Genomic DNA, 15,778 nt, shown 5'->3' on the forward strand with positions numbered 1-15,778 from the left:
AATTAGTCTTGTACTGAACAACTAACTGCTGTGTGTAAGAAAAATGGAGAATCAAATGAAAAAAAAAAAACCTACAGGATTTTTTTTCACCTTTTTTCCTTTTGAATAGCTTTAAAAGTATTTCTGAAAGTGAAAATGTAGATAAGGCTGCACTTTCCCTCTTCCCAGAATGCTTAATTATGACTACCTGCTTTTATTTAATTTTTCCTAGTACATATTTCATGGCTATTAGAAATGCTTTATTCTCTCTTTTAATCTAAATTTGCCTTGACTTTACACAGAATTCTGTTTATCTCTTTCTTTAAGCCCATTAAACCATGTCGCCCCATGACCAACAATGCTGGAAGACTATACCACTATCGAATTACTGTGTCACCTCCCACAAACTTCTTAGTAAGTATTTATAAATAATTCTAACTAGGACTCTAATTTTGTTTTCATTGATGGAAGTAGTACTGCTTCTTGCTTACTACTTGGTGGTGTGTTTTGCTTTTTTAAGACAGACAGACCTACTGTGATTGAATATGATGACCATGAATATATCTTTGAAGGGTTCTCAATGTTTGCACATGCCCCACTAACAAATGTAAGTATGTTCGTTACTATATATATCGGATTTATTTGGAAGTTAAGATGTTTTTGCTCTGAAGTAGAACTTCCCATAATACAGTGATACTTGTATGTTACAAACATCTTGCCACCATTGGTGACAGGGGAAAGACTTTTTGTGCTAATGAGTCTCAGGTTTTGTCTTGACTAATTGTGATGAGCATTGTCTTCAAAATGCGACTGAGACTGTGATGTGTATCAGTGTGATGTTTTTACATGTTTCACAGTTTGAAAGTGAAATAAACCATGGAATAAGTTGTTAAAGCTGTTAATTGGATGTAAGTGGGGTGAGGAGCTTTATTAAGTTAAAAAAAAAATAAAAAAAAATAACCAGCACCAACAACAAAACAAGGTTTTCACTTTAAGTGACAAATGAACTTTTTTCAGACATCCGCTCTAAAGGGGTTTCTGTCCTGTAAAAACCTACCTAGACATACCCTTCTAGACGTACCCACTACTTTCTAACATCTCTTCAGCTTCTTCAGGAGCTAGACAAGTTATGAATTTTATTAAAAGTTGTAGGTATTTAAACGCAATTAATTTTATGTTTTGAAAGCAAATGTAACAAGAAAAGGACATGATTGGTACCAGACTGTCCTGGTTTTCCAATATAAGCCGATTTAGCCATATCTGAATAAAAAAATATGCAAATACTTAAAAAAATCTTCAAGAGTACAGAAATTATCTCGATGTTTCAATAATTATTTTTTCAAATGCTGTGGTATTTGTTTCCTTGGGTTTATACCTATTACTAGCTAAAACACCAATGCCAAAACCCAGTATAAGAATGGTTATCAGTACAGGACTGAGATGTAAGAATACTGGAACTGAGAGGCACTGAGAAGAAAATACTTTTTTCCTTGACAGTTCGTTTACATTATGTGTATATCACAACACTTCAAGTGAGCAGGAGAAAGGGACTCTTGTTGACAATAAGTCAGTGAGAGAGTGGAGTTCAGCCTGTGGTGTGACAGTGTGAAGCACTTGTGCCCAGGAGCATCAACTCAGCCTTGGGATTCAAAGCAGATTTGTCCCAGGGCTTTACATTTTTACTTTGCAAATGAGAAAAAAGGGACAGTTTTGTTTCATTGCCATTAAAAGGATGAAGAGACCACCTTACCTTTACAATTTTTGTGTCTGTTGTATGACAGGAAAGCAGATTTACGGAAATATAGAAGAAGGAATATTTACTGTAAATATAGAAGAAGGAAAATTCTTGTCTGACATGAGTAGCTAGTGATGACATTGAGCTTACTCTTACTGTAAAGTGCATATGTGTTTTTTCTCATTCCAAATAGGGGAAGTGATCAGCAGCAAATGATTGCTTTTTTCAGAGTTGAATACAAAACACTGTATTGTCAGTTCATGTTACTAATAGATATAAAGCCCTTTGGCAGAAGTCTCTTGCTGTCTTGAGATGGGTTTTGGCAGCATAAAAGCTGCTGTTTGAGAGACACTTTGGAACATATTTGATAAAAGGAAGGTGTCAAAGGGTGGCAAAAATAGGGATCTGAAAGCCGTCTTTGAACCAGATTTCTGTAATTTGAAGTTTTAGCTTTGCACACTTTAGAAGTCTTACTGCTGTGATTACTATTACTCAGTAATAGTTGAGCAGGTCAGATATTAGGGAAAATGCTTAGTACAGTCATAAGAGGAATTATAATTTTCTTTATATAACTACCAAAACAATTTTACAGTACTAACTACGTGTTCTTTGCAATGTATTTACTTGTGTTTGTGAAACTCAAATTCATGGAGATTTTGGTCATGGTCACTTCGGTAAAGCATTAATTTTCTGTTCAATACAAAGAAAAATATCCCAGACTATTGATTTTCTGAATCAGAATATCTTCTCCTTGTTGAACTTGCATTTTAGACAATAAGAAAACACTCTCTATATTTTTTTATTTTTTATTTTTATAAAAGTCCTACCGATTTCAGTGTGACAGGTTGTCATCTCTGCAGGTTCTAAATGGGACATTTGATTTCCAAGGCTTTTTATTTATGTATTTACATTTAATAGTGCCAGATTGTAGGCAATGCAACTTCTTGTTTGTTTGGTGTAGTTCCTTTGTTTATCATGCAGATATCAGCAGATTTTTGTAGGCAGAATAGTAAGATGTTGGACAGTGGGCTGCAAGACCATGCAAGCAGAATATTGCACCTCCAAGTCCATTGATTTCAGTGCAACCCCAGCACCTTTCAGATATTTGTGTGCTTATCAGTGCAAAATAACTGCATTACCTCACTTTCACAGGCCATTGAATTGTTCTAAGATTCTTTTATGCTTGGAAGGCCAGTAAAACTTGCTAAGAGCTGTACATATGTAGGGCAGGATTTGGCATTCCTGTAGTCTTTTAGAAATGCAGCTTTTTTGCTTTAAAAAAATCCCATTTAGAAATACAAATGCACACCTTCAGCAGTCTATGGACTTTGCAAACAAAAGGATCTTTTCTCAAAGGTGGAAAAAAGGAATTAGATGTTTTTCTTATTAACTAGTTGAGTGAACTGAGAATATTTATTGGATGGAGTATAACCTATAAATTTATCCTGAAGTTCTTACGTTGTGTTGCTATGACTTAAAGCTATATTTTAAGGCAGTATAACTAGCGGAATTGGCAGTGTGCTACAAACACCTTGCCTTCAGGTCACTGTTTCAATCTGACATGTTGCATCACCAGTAATAAATTCACTTCCAAGTATACAAGTGAGAGAAGATGGGAGTTTACTGACCTTTGCTTTTTCTTCTAAACAACATTTCATCTCCAGTAGATGGCATTATTTAATCTTTCACCATCCCTTCTGTCAGCTCTGTGTTGTTACGGAGGTGGAGGTTAGAACTGTTACTTCTCTTGCACATGCTTGTGTTTCTGTCTTTGCATGATCCCCCAGAACAGCTGTTTTAGAAGTACCCTTTTCAGTGGACAGTAATACCTTAGCTTACAAAATTGTGTTAACTATACATTTGCTGCTGTATAGTTTTTCATGCTGAATTTCTATTTTCCTTCCAGATTCCTCTATGTAAAGTAATCAGATTTAACATAGACTATACAATTCATTTCATTGAGGAGATGATGCCTGAGGTAAGAAGGATAATTAGTCAAAAAGTAAGAGTGGGTTATGAATTGTTGATATGCTTAATGGATTAAACTCTTCAGAATCCCATCTTGTGAAGTCTCGTAAGAGACCGGCTGTGTTCTGAATGAATGGCTGAAAAGGAACTTTCACCCACAGGTACTAGCATAAATCCATCTACCTGGGCTATCGTATATTAAAATCAAATAGTAGGAAATGCTTATATCCATAGCTTCTTTTCATTTTAAGTTGTATATTATATAATGTCAGGTACTCTTATCTGTAAGCTGAGTTAGAGATCGTCCTTCACGGATAACAAAAATAAGGCATATGTAGATATTTGTTTGCCAGGACCACATAAGTAATGGCAGAGCTGAAACTTAATCATAAGTTTGAAGCTCTGAAGATTGCTTATCAGTACTTAATATAAGCTGTTGCCAAAACAAATTTCCTGTGGATACAAAGAAAGAACATTCAGTCCATAATCTGTTTTATTTTTTTATTACAAATTAATCCCTGGTGAAGTCAGTTTGTGAAGTAAATTGCTGCAGTGGAACAGCATGTGTAGGTACAGAAACACCCCTGCATATTAACTACAAAGATAGGATCAGTGTTTAATGTAGTCACATATATTTACATTTTCTTTCTAGTTATCTCTTTTTTGCTCAACAGTATCTAAATATATGCAAGAGCCCTGAAATTCCTCAGCAAGATAAATATGATCAAAGGAATTTATTTCTTGTTACTGAATCTGCTGTGTTGTCTCCAGATCTTGTTCTAAAACAATAAATGGCCACCAAGCAAAAGAGGGAATTGGCCGTATTTTGGACTCCTGGTCAAATGGCTACAGCAATTGGCTACAGATTAATTTGCAGGCCATCTTTACTAATGCTTTCTTGTGAAAGAGATTGTGGTGTTGGGTTTGGAATTTATGGCCGGTATGATACACATACAATTTACATCAGCCTGGCCTGGCCCGATTTTGTTCAGGAAAGCTTTTTATGTTCTTTCATTTCTGAACGAGAGCTCTTTGCTTTGGAGGAGCTGCTTCCCCACTTGATGAGAAGAATCCCATTCTTTTTTTTCTTTTTTTTCCTGTTGTGTTTTTGGTTGTTGGGTTTTTTCTTGCCTGTTGGCTCTTGAGGTCATAATCCTCAATGTGTTGTGCTGATATGTTGCTGTGGAAGTGATAATGATACCACAGATGGTGATACATAAACTTTCAATATCAGCATGTAGGAAAAAGTGAATTACAAAAGGGATCCTTCTCAGAAATATGTCTTCTGCTTAGCTTACTCAGGCGAGAGGGTTATAGTGCATGGCAGTTTATCGCAGATTCATGATTTTTGCCTATAGTGTTGATTTGGACATTGAATAAGGAGTCTTCATTACAATGCTTTCTGAAGAGACCACTGTGCTATGTTACAGTAGATGATTACAGATATATCAATACTGTTTCCAAAGCCCAGTGTCTAGCAGTTGGCAAATATGAAGACACTGGGGTTTTTTATTGTTTTATTCAACTACAAATAAGTGGCATTATTTGTATTACAGTATTATTCATAACATATATATAAATTATCATAATAATTATTACATCATTATAATTCTGCCTTTTTTTTTTTCTTCCCCTAGAATTTTTGTGTGAGAGGTCTTGAGCTGTTCTCTTCATATCTATTTAAAGATATTTTGGAGCTCTATGACTGGAATCTTAAAGGTAATTTTTATTTAGGGGAAAAAAAAACATACACAAAACCAAATGAATTTCAGCTTTTGTAAAAAGGATTCTGTTCTATTATGTTCTTTGGTTTAAAAAATATAATGGAGAGGGCCTCAAAAGAACAAAGTCAAATGCTGTTTTACATGGCAGGGATAAACTTCCACTTTGTTTTTCAGGAAGATGAAATATATTAGAGTTCATTAGTGTGGGCTGTAGCAATTAAAATGCACAAACTTGGCACTAAATTTGTAAATTTTCTCCTTAATTCAAATCTATTCTTTTTAATCAAACAATAAATATTGCACAGTATTTGGTGCGAGGTATTTTGAAAGCCAAGGTGTCAGGTAAACTATTGTTGTTATTTTTACAAGCTAACAAACAAGTCACTCATACAGGATTTCTCTACAGTCAACTTACCAAAGTACTGTCATACAGACAGCCATAGAGGGGTAACATGTCATTATAGATGAATGTTTTTGACTTGACAAGATGAAAATATATGTTTCTGTGAAGACTGTGACAGAGGATAATTTTGGGGATGATCCTTCCCTTGGTCTAAAAGAAGACCGAGAATATAAAAGGAATATTATTTCAGAATCTGTAGGTGTCTCTTGGTGTCTTGACTTTCTCTATGGAGATGCACTCTGCTTATTGCAGTTAAGCAGAGGAGCATACAGGTTTCATACATTTTTGTGTAGCCCTCTTCGGTTTGATAATAAATGTATTCTAGTATTGTTGTTTTTCATATCATTGGTTCTGATTGTTCTTTTTTTAACACCAGGTACTTACTGGTTTTGCTTTGATTTTCATGCAAAGCTATGTATGATGGAATAGGAAACAAAAATGCCACAAAATAGTATAATGGAAATTTCCTTGTTGTCTTTGTTATTGTAATCAAAAAACACCCCACTAATTGGGAGAGACCAATCAATTAGTACTTGTATCTTAAGACTTAAATTAATTATATAAACCCAATTTTTTTGTATCAATGTTCTAAATACAACTGCTGTGTCTTTGTTAGAGTCTTTTTAAGTTATTGTAGCTTGCTTTAAAATTGTCCATGAAGCTTTCACTAGAAGGTTATTCTGTTCCTCTCTGCTGTGCGTTTTGTTACTTTTCTGATTGAAGTTTAGGCCCTATCAAACGTAATCACTGTATATTGATTTCATCTGCAGCAGGGTTGCCTTTTTTTCTTCTTTTGCCAATATGTTGCTGTTCATAAATTTACTCCCTTTTTTTTTGTTCATATTTAAGGTCCTTCGATTGAAAATGATTCTATTTGCTGCCCCAGATTTCACTTTATGCCACGATTTGTGAGATTTCTTCCAGGTAATGTTTGTATTGTGTAGCTTTATGGAAATAACATTTGAAAAACCCCAACCCCCCAAAAAATGCCCACCCCTGAAAACTTACTGCAAGTCAAGTAGTTCAGTCAGCGTAGAGATCTGGTGCTTCCACCTGAAGTCTTTGGTGCTTGCTGGCAGTGTGGATGGTTTACTCAGCACCAGGATTCAGATGGGCAGGCCAAGTCTCACTTCCAGCTTTTGTATCTTTCGTGGTGACTTCAGGCAGTGCTGGGTCATCCTTGTCCTGCCCTGTGATGGAGCTGTAGCATTTGAGGAGTGTTATTACCTAACCTCACATGTGAAACTGAATTTCCTGTCCCCTCTGCTCTTCAGGATACCATGTCATTATATTAAAATTCTTGATGTACAGTTTTGAGGGTCAGCATGATTGGCACCCCTGAGCACATGTTGTTCTGATTGTTTTTCTTTATCTTAATGCAAGCTTAGACCTTGCAGCAAACAGTGAAAGTCAAAAAGCACCATTCCAATGCAATTCAACCCTAGCCTGCCAGCCAAGGACGAGCTTCAGTGTGAAACATTACACTCATTTTGAATGAACAGCTTACGTAGGCATTTAACACATCCTAAGATACTAGGACAGACTTTCAGTTGATAAAAATGTCATGGCTCTGTTGAAAACGTCTCCTGCTGAGATCCTGCCAGTGATTGTTCCAGAAGGGTTGTGTGGACAGAAGGATCCATTTCAGCTGCTGTATTGAGGTTACAGATGAGACATGGAACAATCTTCATCAAGAGGGCTGTGGCCTGGAGGTACACTGTGCTCTGGGCTTTGAAACTTAGTTGGGATATTAATTACAGCTGTAGCTAAATGAGGTTTGGCTCGTTACTGTGGAGAGTACTGATGGCTAGATGACTATATTTGTAATTTTTGTTCCTTCCTGGATACACAACACTGTTCAATCAGAAGCAGAGCTCTGAGGCTTGCTAGCAAACATTGATTTGGTTTTACAGAAGCAATTTACAAAATAAGCCATCAAGCCACATGTGGCTGATTAACTTGACCTCACCACAAAATGAGAACAAGTTTGACCTGCTTGGTTTTTGTAGCTTGAGGCTGTTTTTCTGTTAGTTCGGGGGCTTTATGTTCTGTTTTGTTTTGTTTTATTTTGGAAGTCAGTGTTTCTGTACTGCTGGCTTGTTTACTGATAGGGAGAGATAAGTCTCTGTATTCCTGTGTGCTTCCTCTTTAAGGTCCCCAGCCTTCTAACTCTTTACAAAAAATGTCTTTTTCCTGATATTTCTGGATATATAGTTGCCTTTTAATGTCTTTGACAGATACTTTTTTAATCAAGTTTACATTTTGTATTGATTATTTTTTGAGATATCCTTGGAGATATTTAATTTCCAAAGAGTAGGAATCTATTTCCTTCAGGTATGTTTGCAGAACAGTGTTTCTATATGTCTAATCAAAGAAGACATATTGGTGCAACAGATCTCCACACATCCATCAGCTGTCTCTTTAAAGATATAAATGAATTACTGATTTTTCCATCCTCTCTACTTTTCTTTCTTATTTTTCTAACATGGTCTAAAAATGTGGGGGTTGGGATGTCAGGATTACTTAGAGACAGGCCTTGGTGTAGCTCTGAGCTTTGAGCTAATTATACTGGGTTTACTGAGTGCCAGAGATGCATAGCATGTGGAGTAGTTGCTGTATTGTATTCATTGTCAAGGATTTTTATGATTATAAATACAAGAAAGTAAAAGACTACCAAAAAAACCCCAACATATGAGGTCCCAAGTATTGCCTGTTCTGACCCAGGAAAGGTCAGGAAAAAAATTGCTATTTTTAGCAAGCTGTACCCTTCCTGCACATGGTCTTCAGTAAGTTTCAGCTAGGATAGAGTTAATTTTCTTCCTAGTAGCTGGTACAGTGCTGTGTTTTTGTTTTAGGATAAGAGTAACTTGATAACACGCTAATGTTTTAGTTGTTGCTAAGTAATGCTTGCCTGAAGTCAAGGACTTCTCAAGTTACCCATGTTCTGCTAGTGAGGAGATGCACAAGAAGCTGGGAGGGAGCACAGCCAGGACAGCTGATCCAAACTAGCCAAAGGGATATTCCATACCATAGAATGTCATGGTCAGTACATAAACTGGGGGTCATCAGTCAACTGGTGATGAGCAGTTGTATTGCGCATAACTTGTCTTGGGCTTTAGTCCTCTCTCTTTCCCCCCCTTTTCATTACAGTTGTTGTTGTTATTATTATAATTATCTTTTACTGTATTTCAGTTGTTAAATTGTTTTTATCTCAACCTGTAAGTTTTACTTGTTTCTAATTCCTCTCCCCATCCCACCCAGGGGAGGAGTGAGTGCGGGGCTGCATGGTACTTCGTTGCCGGCTGGGGTTAAACCATGACAGTATGGCTGCACTGTGGTATTTCTTTTAGTGTTCGTTGGACATGGGCTACCTCTTCCGTGACAGCATAATCTGGGTGTTGACAAAGACACAAGTTTTGTAAACTTCAAATTAAACCCTGTAATTTGAAGGAAAACTTTTCACTTTTAAAAATCTGCCCCTGTAGCTATTTAGAAGTAATTTCTGTTTCCAGTGAGGTTTAGGGTGTATTTTCCGTATTTAAGATTCCCTCTTGGAGTTTGAATGAGGTTAATTGTTCTAAGAGGCCAATTTATGTCATTCCCTTTCATTTTTTCTGTACCATAAAGCTGTAATCGCAGCTGAAGTAAGAGAGGTGCTTGTTCCCTCGTGTGTTTTGTAGACAGCATCATCTTATGCGGCACTGCTGTTAACAGAGCAGTTCTGTGAGGCTATTCCTGTGTGTCTGGGATCACATTTCTTGTGCTGTGTCATCATGCCCCATGCTGCTCTAAGGCTTTACTTCTGGTTTTTTTTTTTTTCCATTCCTTTTTATTGTATGTGTAATGAGAGAGAACGTACTCGGGAGCAGGACCAGTTTGGTCCTGCTCCCTGGGGAAGGGAAATCAACATTTTTGCTCTGTAGGGATGAAACTTGGATGCCTCTATACCTACAGATTAATACCCTGTTATTGGAAGGAGTCAGAGAGATGTTTCAAAATTAAAGCACTATAGTAATCTGTCTTATCTTTTTACTTGTATAAATGGACGTACTTAATTTGAATAGTCAGTGTCTGTGAGTGGTGGTCTGTCAGGACTGTCACTCATATTTCCTGTTTGTGTCTTCACACCTGTAACTGGCTACCTGAAGCCAGACAGATATTTATTATATTGCCTTCCTTTGTTACAAGCAGCCTTTGCTATGCATGTTTCCTGGGGTCTTTGAAGTATTTAGCTGTTTCCACATGTCCTTGATTTTAGTGATAGAAGACAGCATGAGACTCTTTAGTCTGCAGGTACAGCATGTAAGCATGCAGATGAGTTTAAAATGCAAGGATAACTTGCTACATTCATCCAGAAGTATCCCATAAAATTTTGAGTGCTCTTTAAAAAAAAAAGCTGTAAGAATGCCTAAAGGCTTTTTAACTACTGTTGTAAAAAAGAATTATAAAAGTGTGAAAAGGAAGATATAGCTGGACAGTGTAACTGATTGTTCTGCCTACTCATTTTGAAGTTTTTTCAGGCAAGTTAGAAACTTCAACTTTACAGTATGATGAAACTGTTACTCTTGCTACCATAACTGTTATTGCTTCCAGTTTAGCAAAGTGTTTATGCAAGTGCAGTATTCATCAATAAAATATTTGCCTTCATATTTGTCAAGTCGCTTAAGCATTTTGCATTTTATTTTGCTTATCCAGATATTTTATGTGTTCTACATATTTTCTGTCTTGCTCGTGCTTTAGGAGTGAATATCTGAAATGCGTTTTATTTATTTATTCTTTTAAGATGGAGGAAAAGAAGTACTCTCAATGCATCAGATTCTTCTCTACTTGTTACGATGCAATAAAGCCCTGGTGCCTGAAGAGGAGATTGCCAACATGCTTCAGTGGGAAGAGCTGGAATGGCAGAAATACGCAGAGGAATGCAAAGGGATGATCGTTACCAGCCCTGGCATGGTAGAGCAAATAATTCTGATTATCAACAACCCAATGACACATATATGTCTTGCTTCAGGGAGTTTGCTCCAGGCTGAATTGGAAAGGGAACAGATGACCAGTAACAGTTGCAGATTGCCATAGGAACAGTTCATTGACTTCTTCCAACCCTGGGAAGAACTACACCCTCTGCCGCTCTACTGAAGGGCATGTTTCCAGATGAGCACTGTTTCAATGTGTGTGTAAAAGGAATGGCTATATTTTATGTATGTGAAACCATAGTTTGCTCCTCTGCTTGCTTGTTTTCTTAGGCAGTCTTTGTGTTGTGTGATCTCATTCTCTTTTCCCTGACACAGAACCAGAGAATTAGTAACTATTTGTTATTTTCTTTCATCTTCCTCTTTTTACCCCCTAGCTCTACTTAGTGTCTTCCATCCAGATTCTGCCCTGAATACGGAAAAGGTGTTTTCTGCCTCTGTGGGGTTTTCCCACATTGTTTCTCTGTTGCTCTCACTCACACTGAGGAATCTTGTGTATGTTAATGAATGCATCCATTAATTTTCAGTGCTGTGCTTGAAACCCCTATGGCCTTATTATTTTGGAACAATTAGTATTTTAAGGCATATGTTCTCTGAACACAGCTCCTTTCAACTCCAGTATTTATGTGATTTTAGCCCACTTCTTTTTTTTAACTTTTGCACTTACAAAATGTGGGTCATACAAGTAAATGTCCACTAAAAGCTGCAGGGTTCTGCTTGCATGGTTTGGTCAGTATTGCATGGTGGTATCTCAGTAGTATAGGAATGTTTTGACTTAATATTTTAGACTGCCATGCAGCTTTCTCAGTTGTAATACCTCTCTATCTCTGACTTCATTTTCCTTCTTTGCTTTTCCTCTTTTGCTTATAGCTCAACTTCTTAGCTTCTGCAGAAAAAATGTGTCTAGGTATCATGCCTAAGGGGAAATTGTTTGCTAACTAAAAAACTTGTTACCAAACTGCAGCTAGGATGACTTCCTAAATATATTTTTCAAGTTCATACTTTTAAGTATGACAGCATTAAATTTAGTAAACTGCATTATAAGCTAATCATAACTTGGACAGGGTAATTTATTTTTCCCTTGATTTCATTCTAAGTGTTTTTATTCTGGCTAAAACTTTCTGAAACAAAAGGAAAATAAGATCATCTTTGGGAACCTGAAATACAGAATACACTTGAACTCTCACTATGAAAAATTCTGAGACAGTTAAAACAGTGCTAAACCAGAATCTCATAATAGAAATCGTTAGACAGCCTTAACTGTGTAACTTTGTTGCCTGTGGTTTCTGTGATACAAGGTACATGCTAGTGCAACAGTCTTCAGCATCTGAATGGTATACCGTGAGGTAACTTCAGTGGCGTCGCTGAAGATCCGCCGATTTCAGCTAGCTGAAAACTTGCTTTTTTGATTAGCATGAACAAACGCATATATGCTCCTTCCTTGTGTCACTAAACTGTAAATGTATGCTCAAGGCGGTGCATTTTGTGAGTGGTAGTGTTAATTTTGAGGTTTTGTGTGATTTTTACTAGACAAGCTTTGCATGCTACAAGACAAGGTTTTACAGATGCATGTGGACATCAAAATATGTAAGCATAAAAGAAATCTGCAACACTTTGAAATGTCATGTTATAATGCCATAACTAGAACATGTTTTTTCTCTCAAGATTGCAATGACTTTCTTCTTAGTTTGAGGATTTTTTCTGTTCATTGCAGCATATTCTATTGAGTATGAAAATAAGTGAAAAACAGTATGAAAGTATTTTTCTGTGCATTTTGTAACATTAGGAGATAAAACAGTTCTGTTACAATGTGGAACTGTTTTAGAAAATGACAGTTCTTCAGTTTTATCCACTTGACACTACAAAGTAAAACCACTAAATTTTATTTTGCTGCTTTCCTCCACAACATCCCTTCAGAAATAATAATTCCTTTTGTGAGCAGATCTAGGGTTTTTATATGTATTTTAATTTTAAGTGAGGTGTATATATGCTTGCTGGAGAAGGGAAAAAACTTTGATAGGCATATAAATCCCACTTAAATATATATGTATTTTAACATATTTTTGCACTACATCTGCAAACAGTGTCATCATGTCTTCTAATATCAGCAAAGCCTTGATTGATGGGTTTTGGAGTAGAAAACAAAGATAATGGGCCTCTGTTCTGTTAGAATTTCTTTAGTGTTGATGAGATTTTTAAAAGCGAGATTGTGATTATTACATGGTCACTCACAGCACTTTTAGAAGAATACAGGGATAAAAATCTGGAAGAATAACATCTAATTTGATTGTGTCCTGTCTGCTGGTGTGCAGTTTGTACTGTACATTTCTGTATGGTGCTGTTTGTTCATTTAACCTTCAGAAACGGCACCAGAGGGGAAGCTATTGTTCACTGTGCTGAAGGAAAAAAGCATGGCCTAGCTACACCCCTCTCATAACTGTCAGTGAAGGAACAATGGTGACTGAGTCTTAAAGAAGGAGTTCTTTTGTCCTGGTTGTTTTCAGACATCTGTGAATGTCTGTGTAACAGTGACAAAACTCAAAGGCAGTGTCATGTAAATAAAGAGGAAGAGTCTGATTTTAAGTGATCCTGAGGCCACGCATTTTACACAGGCCCCGCTATAGGTGTGTTGAAAGCTTTTCTCCCTTTCGCACTTGTAAGGATCAGATTTCTTCCATTTCAGTGTCTAAAGTATGGAACATTTAGTAAGAAAATATTATCTGTAATTTTAAAATATATATTGATTATAATTGGCGTATTGAGTATAATTATTGTTTCATATTCTGTTATCACATTTTGCCACCTTGGTTTTCAGAGGACTTGTTGCATAGAAAGGCTGCTTTTTTGAGGGGAGTGGGGATGGGAGAAGTTCCTAATTTTTAATGTTATGGAAGGGGAGAACCAATGAAAAACTGTGAAAATAACTTTTCGACTTGGCTTTGTGCAAACCTCACAAAACCAGATAAACTTTAAACCAGAGCTTAAAGTCCTGAAATTTGGGAGCATCATTCTGCCTGCTTCAAATCCCTCCCCATTTTTTCATTAGTTTTTGTCGTCCTAATCCCTTTTTGTTGGAAGTGCTGTGGGTGAGTGTTTTTCTCTTCGATTTTTTTTTTTTTTTAAAGCCTAGAAGCATGACCTAACTAACTTTAATTTTTTCATTTTTCTCTGGTTTTTTTGGCTGGGGAGATGTAACTTTATGTTCAGTCATCATGTTCAAAGGGAAACTGATGAGCATTTTTCCCTTGGAAAATGTTTCTCTATCTGAATGTCAAAGTTTTAAGTAAATTTTTGTTTTTCTAGAATAGATTGGAAATGTGACCACCTGGTGAGGCTTACCTTGATTTATAGAATGGGCTTTGCTTATCCATGCAGAAAATGATTCTTGTGAGCAGTTCTACCAAGGTGATTTGAAGGGTGAAAGCTTTGTTCTTGACACAGTTTTTATTGTTTTGTGAAGAGAATGGTGGAAGCTGTTTCTCTGTCTATGAAACTCATCTTTGAGAAATTCACAATGCTAAATTAGAAGTTCTGAGATGCAGGTAACTAGAAGTAATGCCCTATTTCTGAAACCTTAGACAAACAAAATATTGGCTTCATCCAGCTGATTGCAAAGCAGGGAGTAAGCAGGCACATTACAAAGCAGCTTGCCAGGTAATGGAGAAAGTGTTTACTTGAAGACAAACTGTGCATCTTCAGCTGAGTCTTTAAATATGTTAGATAAGTGATCGAGAGCTCTGTAAGCAGCATGTATTCTGCAGTGATGTGGAATTACTCATTTTCGGTGTTTTTAGAGTGAAGCAAAAGTTGCCTCCTTCTGTGCTGTCCTTTTTAACTGGAAAAAGAACTTCTGTTTTGAAGTGTAAAAAAGACAGAAATTTCCTCATTATATGAGACTGTATTCCTCATTGTACACATCAGCCTAGGAGCCTTTTGCAAAAGTAGCATGACAGATTTTTTTAATGCTGTTTGGTTGGTGTGATTGAATGGATATAATAATGGCTTCACTTGCTTTGGGAAATCAGAAGCAGAGCTAAAATTAGAGAGGTTACCTGATCCTAGCAAACTACTCGGGTGTGGGAGCTTGGATGCCAGAATGCTAATCCTGATTTTATTTCCAGTGTGATGTTCAACCAAAGAAAGCCACTTTTCATGAAAATAATAAAACTAAATTTCCCGACTTGTAAAATGAAAATAAAAATATTTCCTTTTTTCACTAAGAGCTAAGTCAATTAACTTTGTTTCAGTCACTTCAAATATTTTTTTTATCATATTAGTGTTTAGTTTTATGTGTATTTTAATAAGCTTGGAATAGAGCTGCTTCGTAGTTCCTGGACAGTATGAGCTAGAGGCAATAAATTTTTCATGGAGCTGTTATCAATTAGGTATATTTTGTTTTTTCTCCTAGAAACCCAGCTCAGTTCGTATTGATCAACTGGACCGGGAACAGTTCAATCCTGATGTAATTACTTTCCCCATTATTGTCCACTTTGGGATACGACCTGCTCAAATCAGTTATGCTGGAGATCCTCAGTAAGATACTTTCATTCCATCTTTCATTCAGAATCTCATTACTGTTGTAATTTGTGGCTTAAATAGGGCTTGTTCATGTGCTTAATTGAGTCTGCTAGGAAGCTTAGTGCTTATGACAATGGACACAAGCTCTTGTAAATCAGAGAATATAAGGTATAATAACTTCTTTTCTCTGGCATAATTCAGGATCCGCTGAAGTAAATGTGCATGTGCAGCATGAAATTTCTCAACCTGAGAACAGCTCTTCTAGGTTAGACCAAAGGTTCCTCAAGCTCTGTGTTATTTCTCTGAGAGGCCAGTTGCGGGGTTTTTAGAGAGAGAACAGCCTAACAGGAAGGCAGAGGGGAAGAAATACTTATCCACGCTTCCAAAGGTCTGTAGCATATGGACTTCTGAGCTATAGGATGTGTGTAGATCATTTTGTTTTAACAGTCCTGAATGGACTTTCCTTCTCTAAATTTCTCAA

At 36.6% G+C, this 15,778-nt stretch overlaps 1 protein-coding gene across 2 annotated transcripts in view; it reads left to right on the forward strand.

Moving 5' to 3' along the window:
• Nucleotides 1-15,778, forward strand: part of DROSHA (drosha ribonuclease III) — a 74,841-nt gene that overhangs the window by 16,891 nt on the left and 42,172 nt on the right. For both annotated transcript variants that reach the window (XM_040586860.1, XM_040586861.1), the window contains 7 exons: nt 307-393; nt 500-586; nt 3,621-3,692; nt 5,320-5,401; nt 6,659-6,733; nt 10,593-10,762; nt 15,188-15,312. In XM_040586860.1, coding sequence (XP_040442794.1) covers nt 307-393; nt 500-586; nt 3,621-3,692; nt 5,320-5,401; nt 6,659-6,733; nt 10,593-10,762; nt 15,188-15,312 — 698 coding nt within the window. The remainder of the gene's footprint in view (nt 1-306; nt 394-499; nt 587-3,620; nt 3,693-5,319; nt 5,402-6,658; nt 6,734-10,592; nt 10,763-15,187; nt 15,313-15,778) is intronic.

This window comes from Falco naumanni, chromosome 3, assembly GCF_017639655.2.
Source record: "Falco naumanni isolate bFalNau1 chromosome 3, bFalNau1.pat, whole genome shotgun sequence".
Taxonomy (NCBI): Eukaryota; Metazoa; Chordata; class Aves; order Falconiformes; family Falconidae; genus Falco; species Falco naumanni.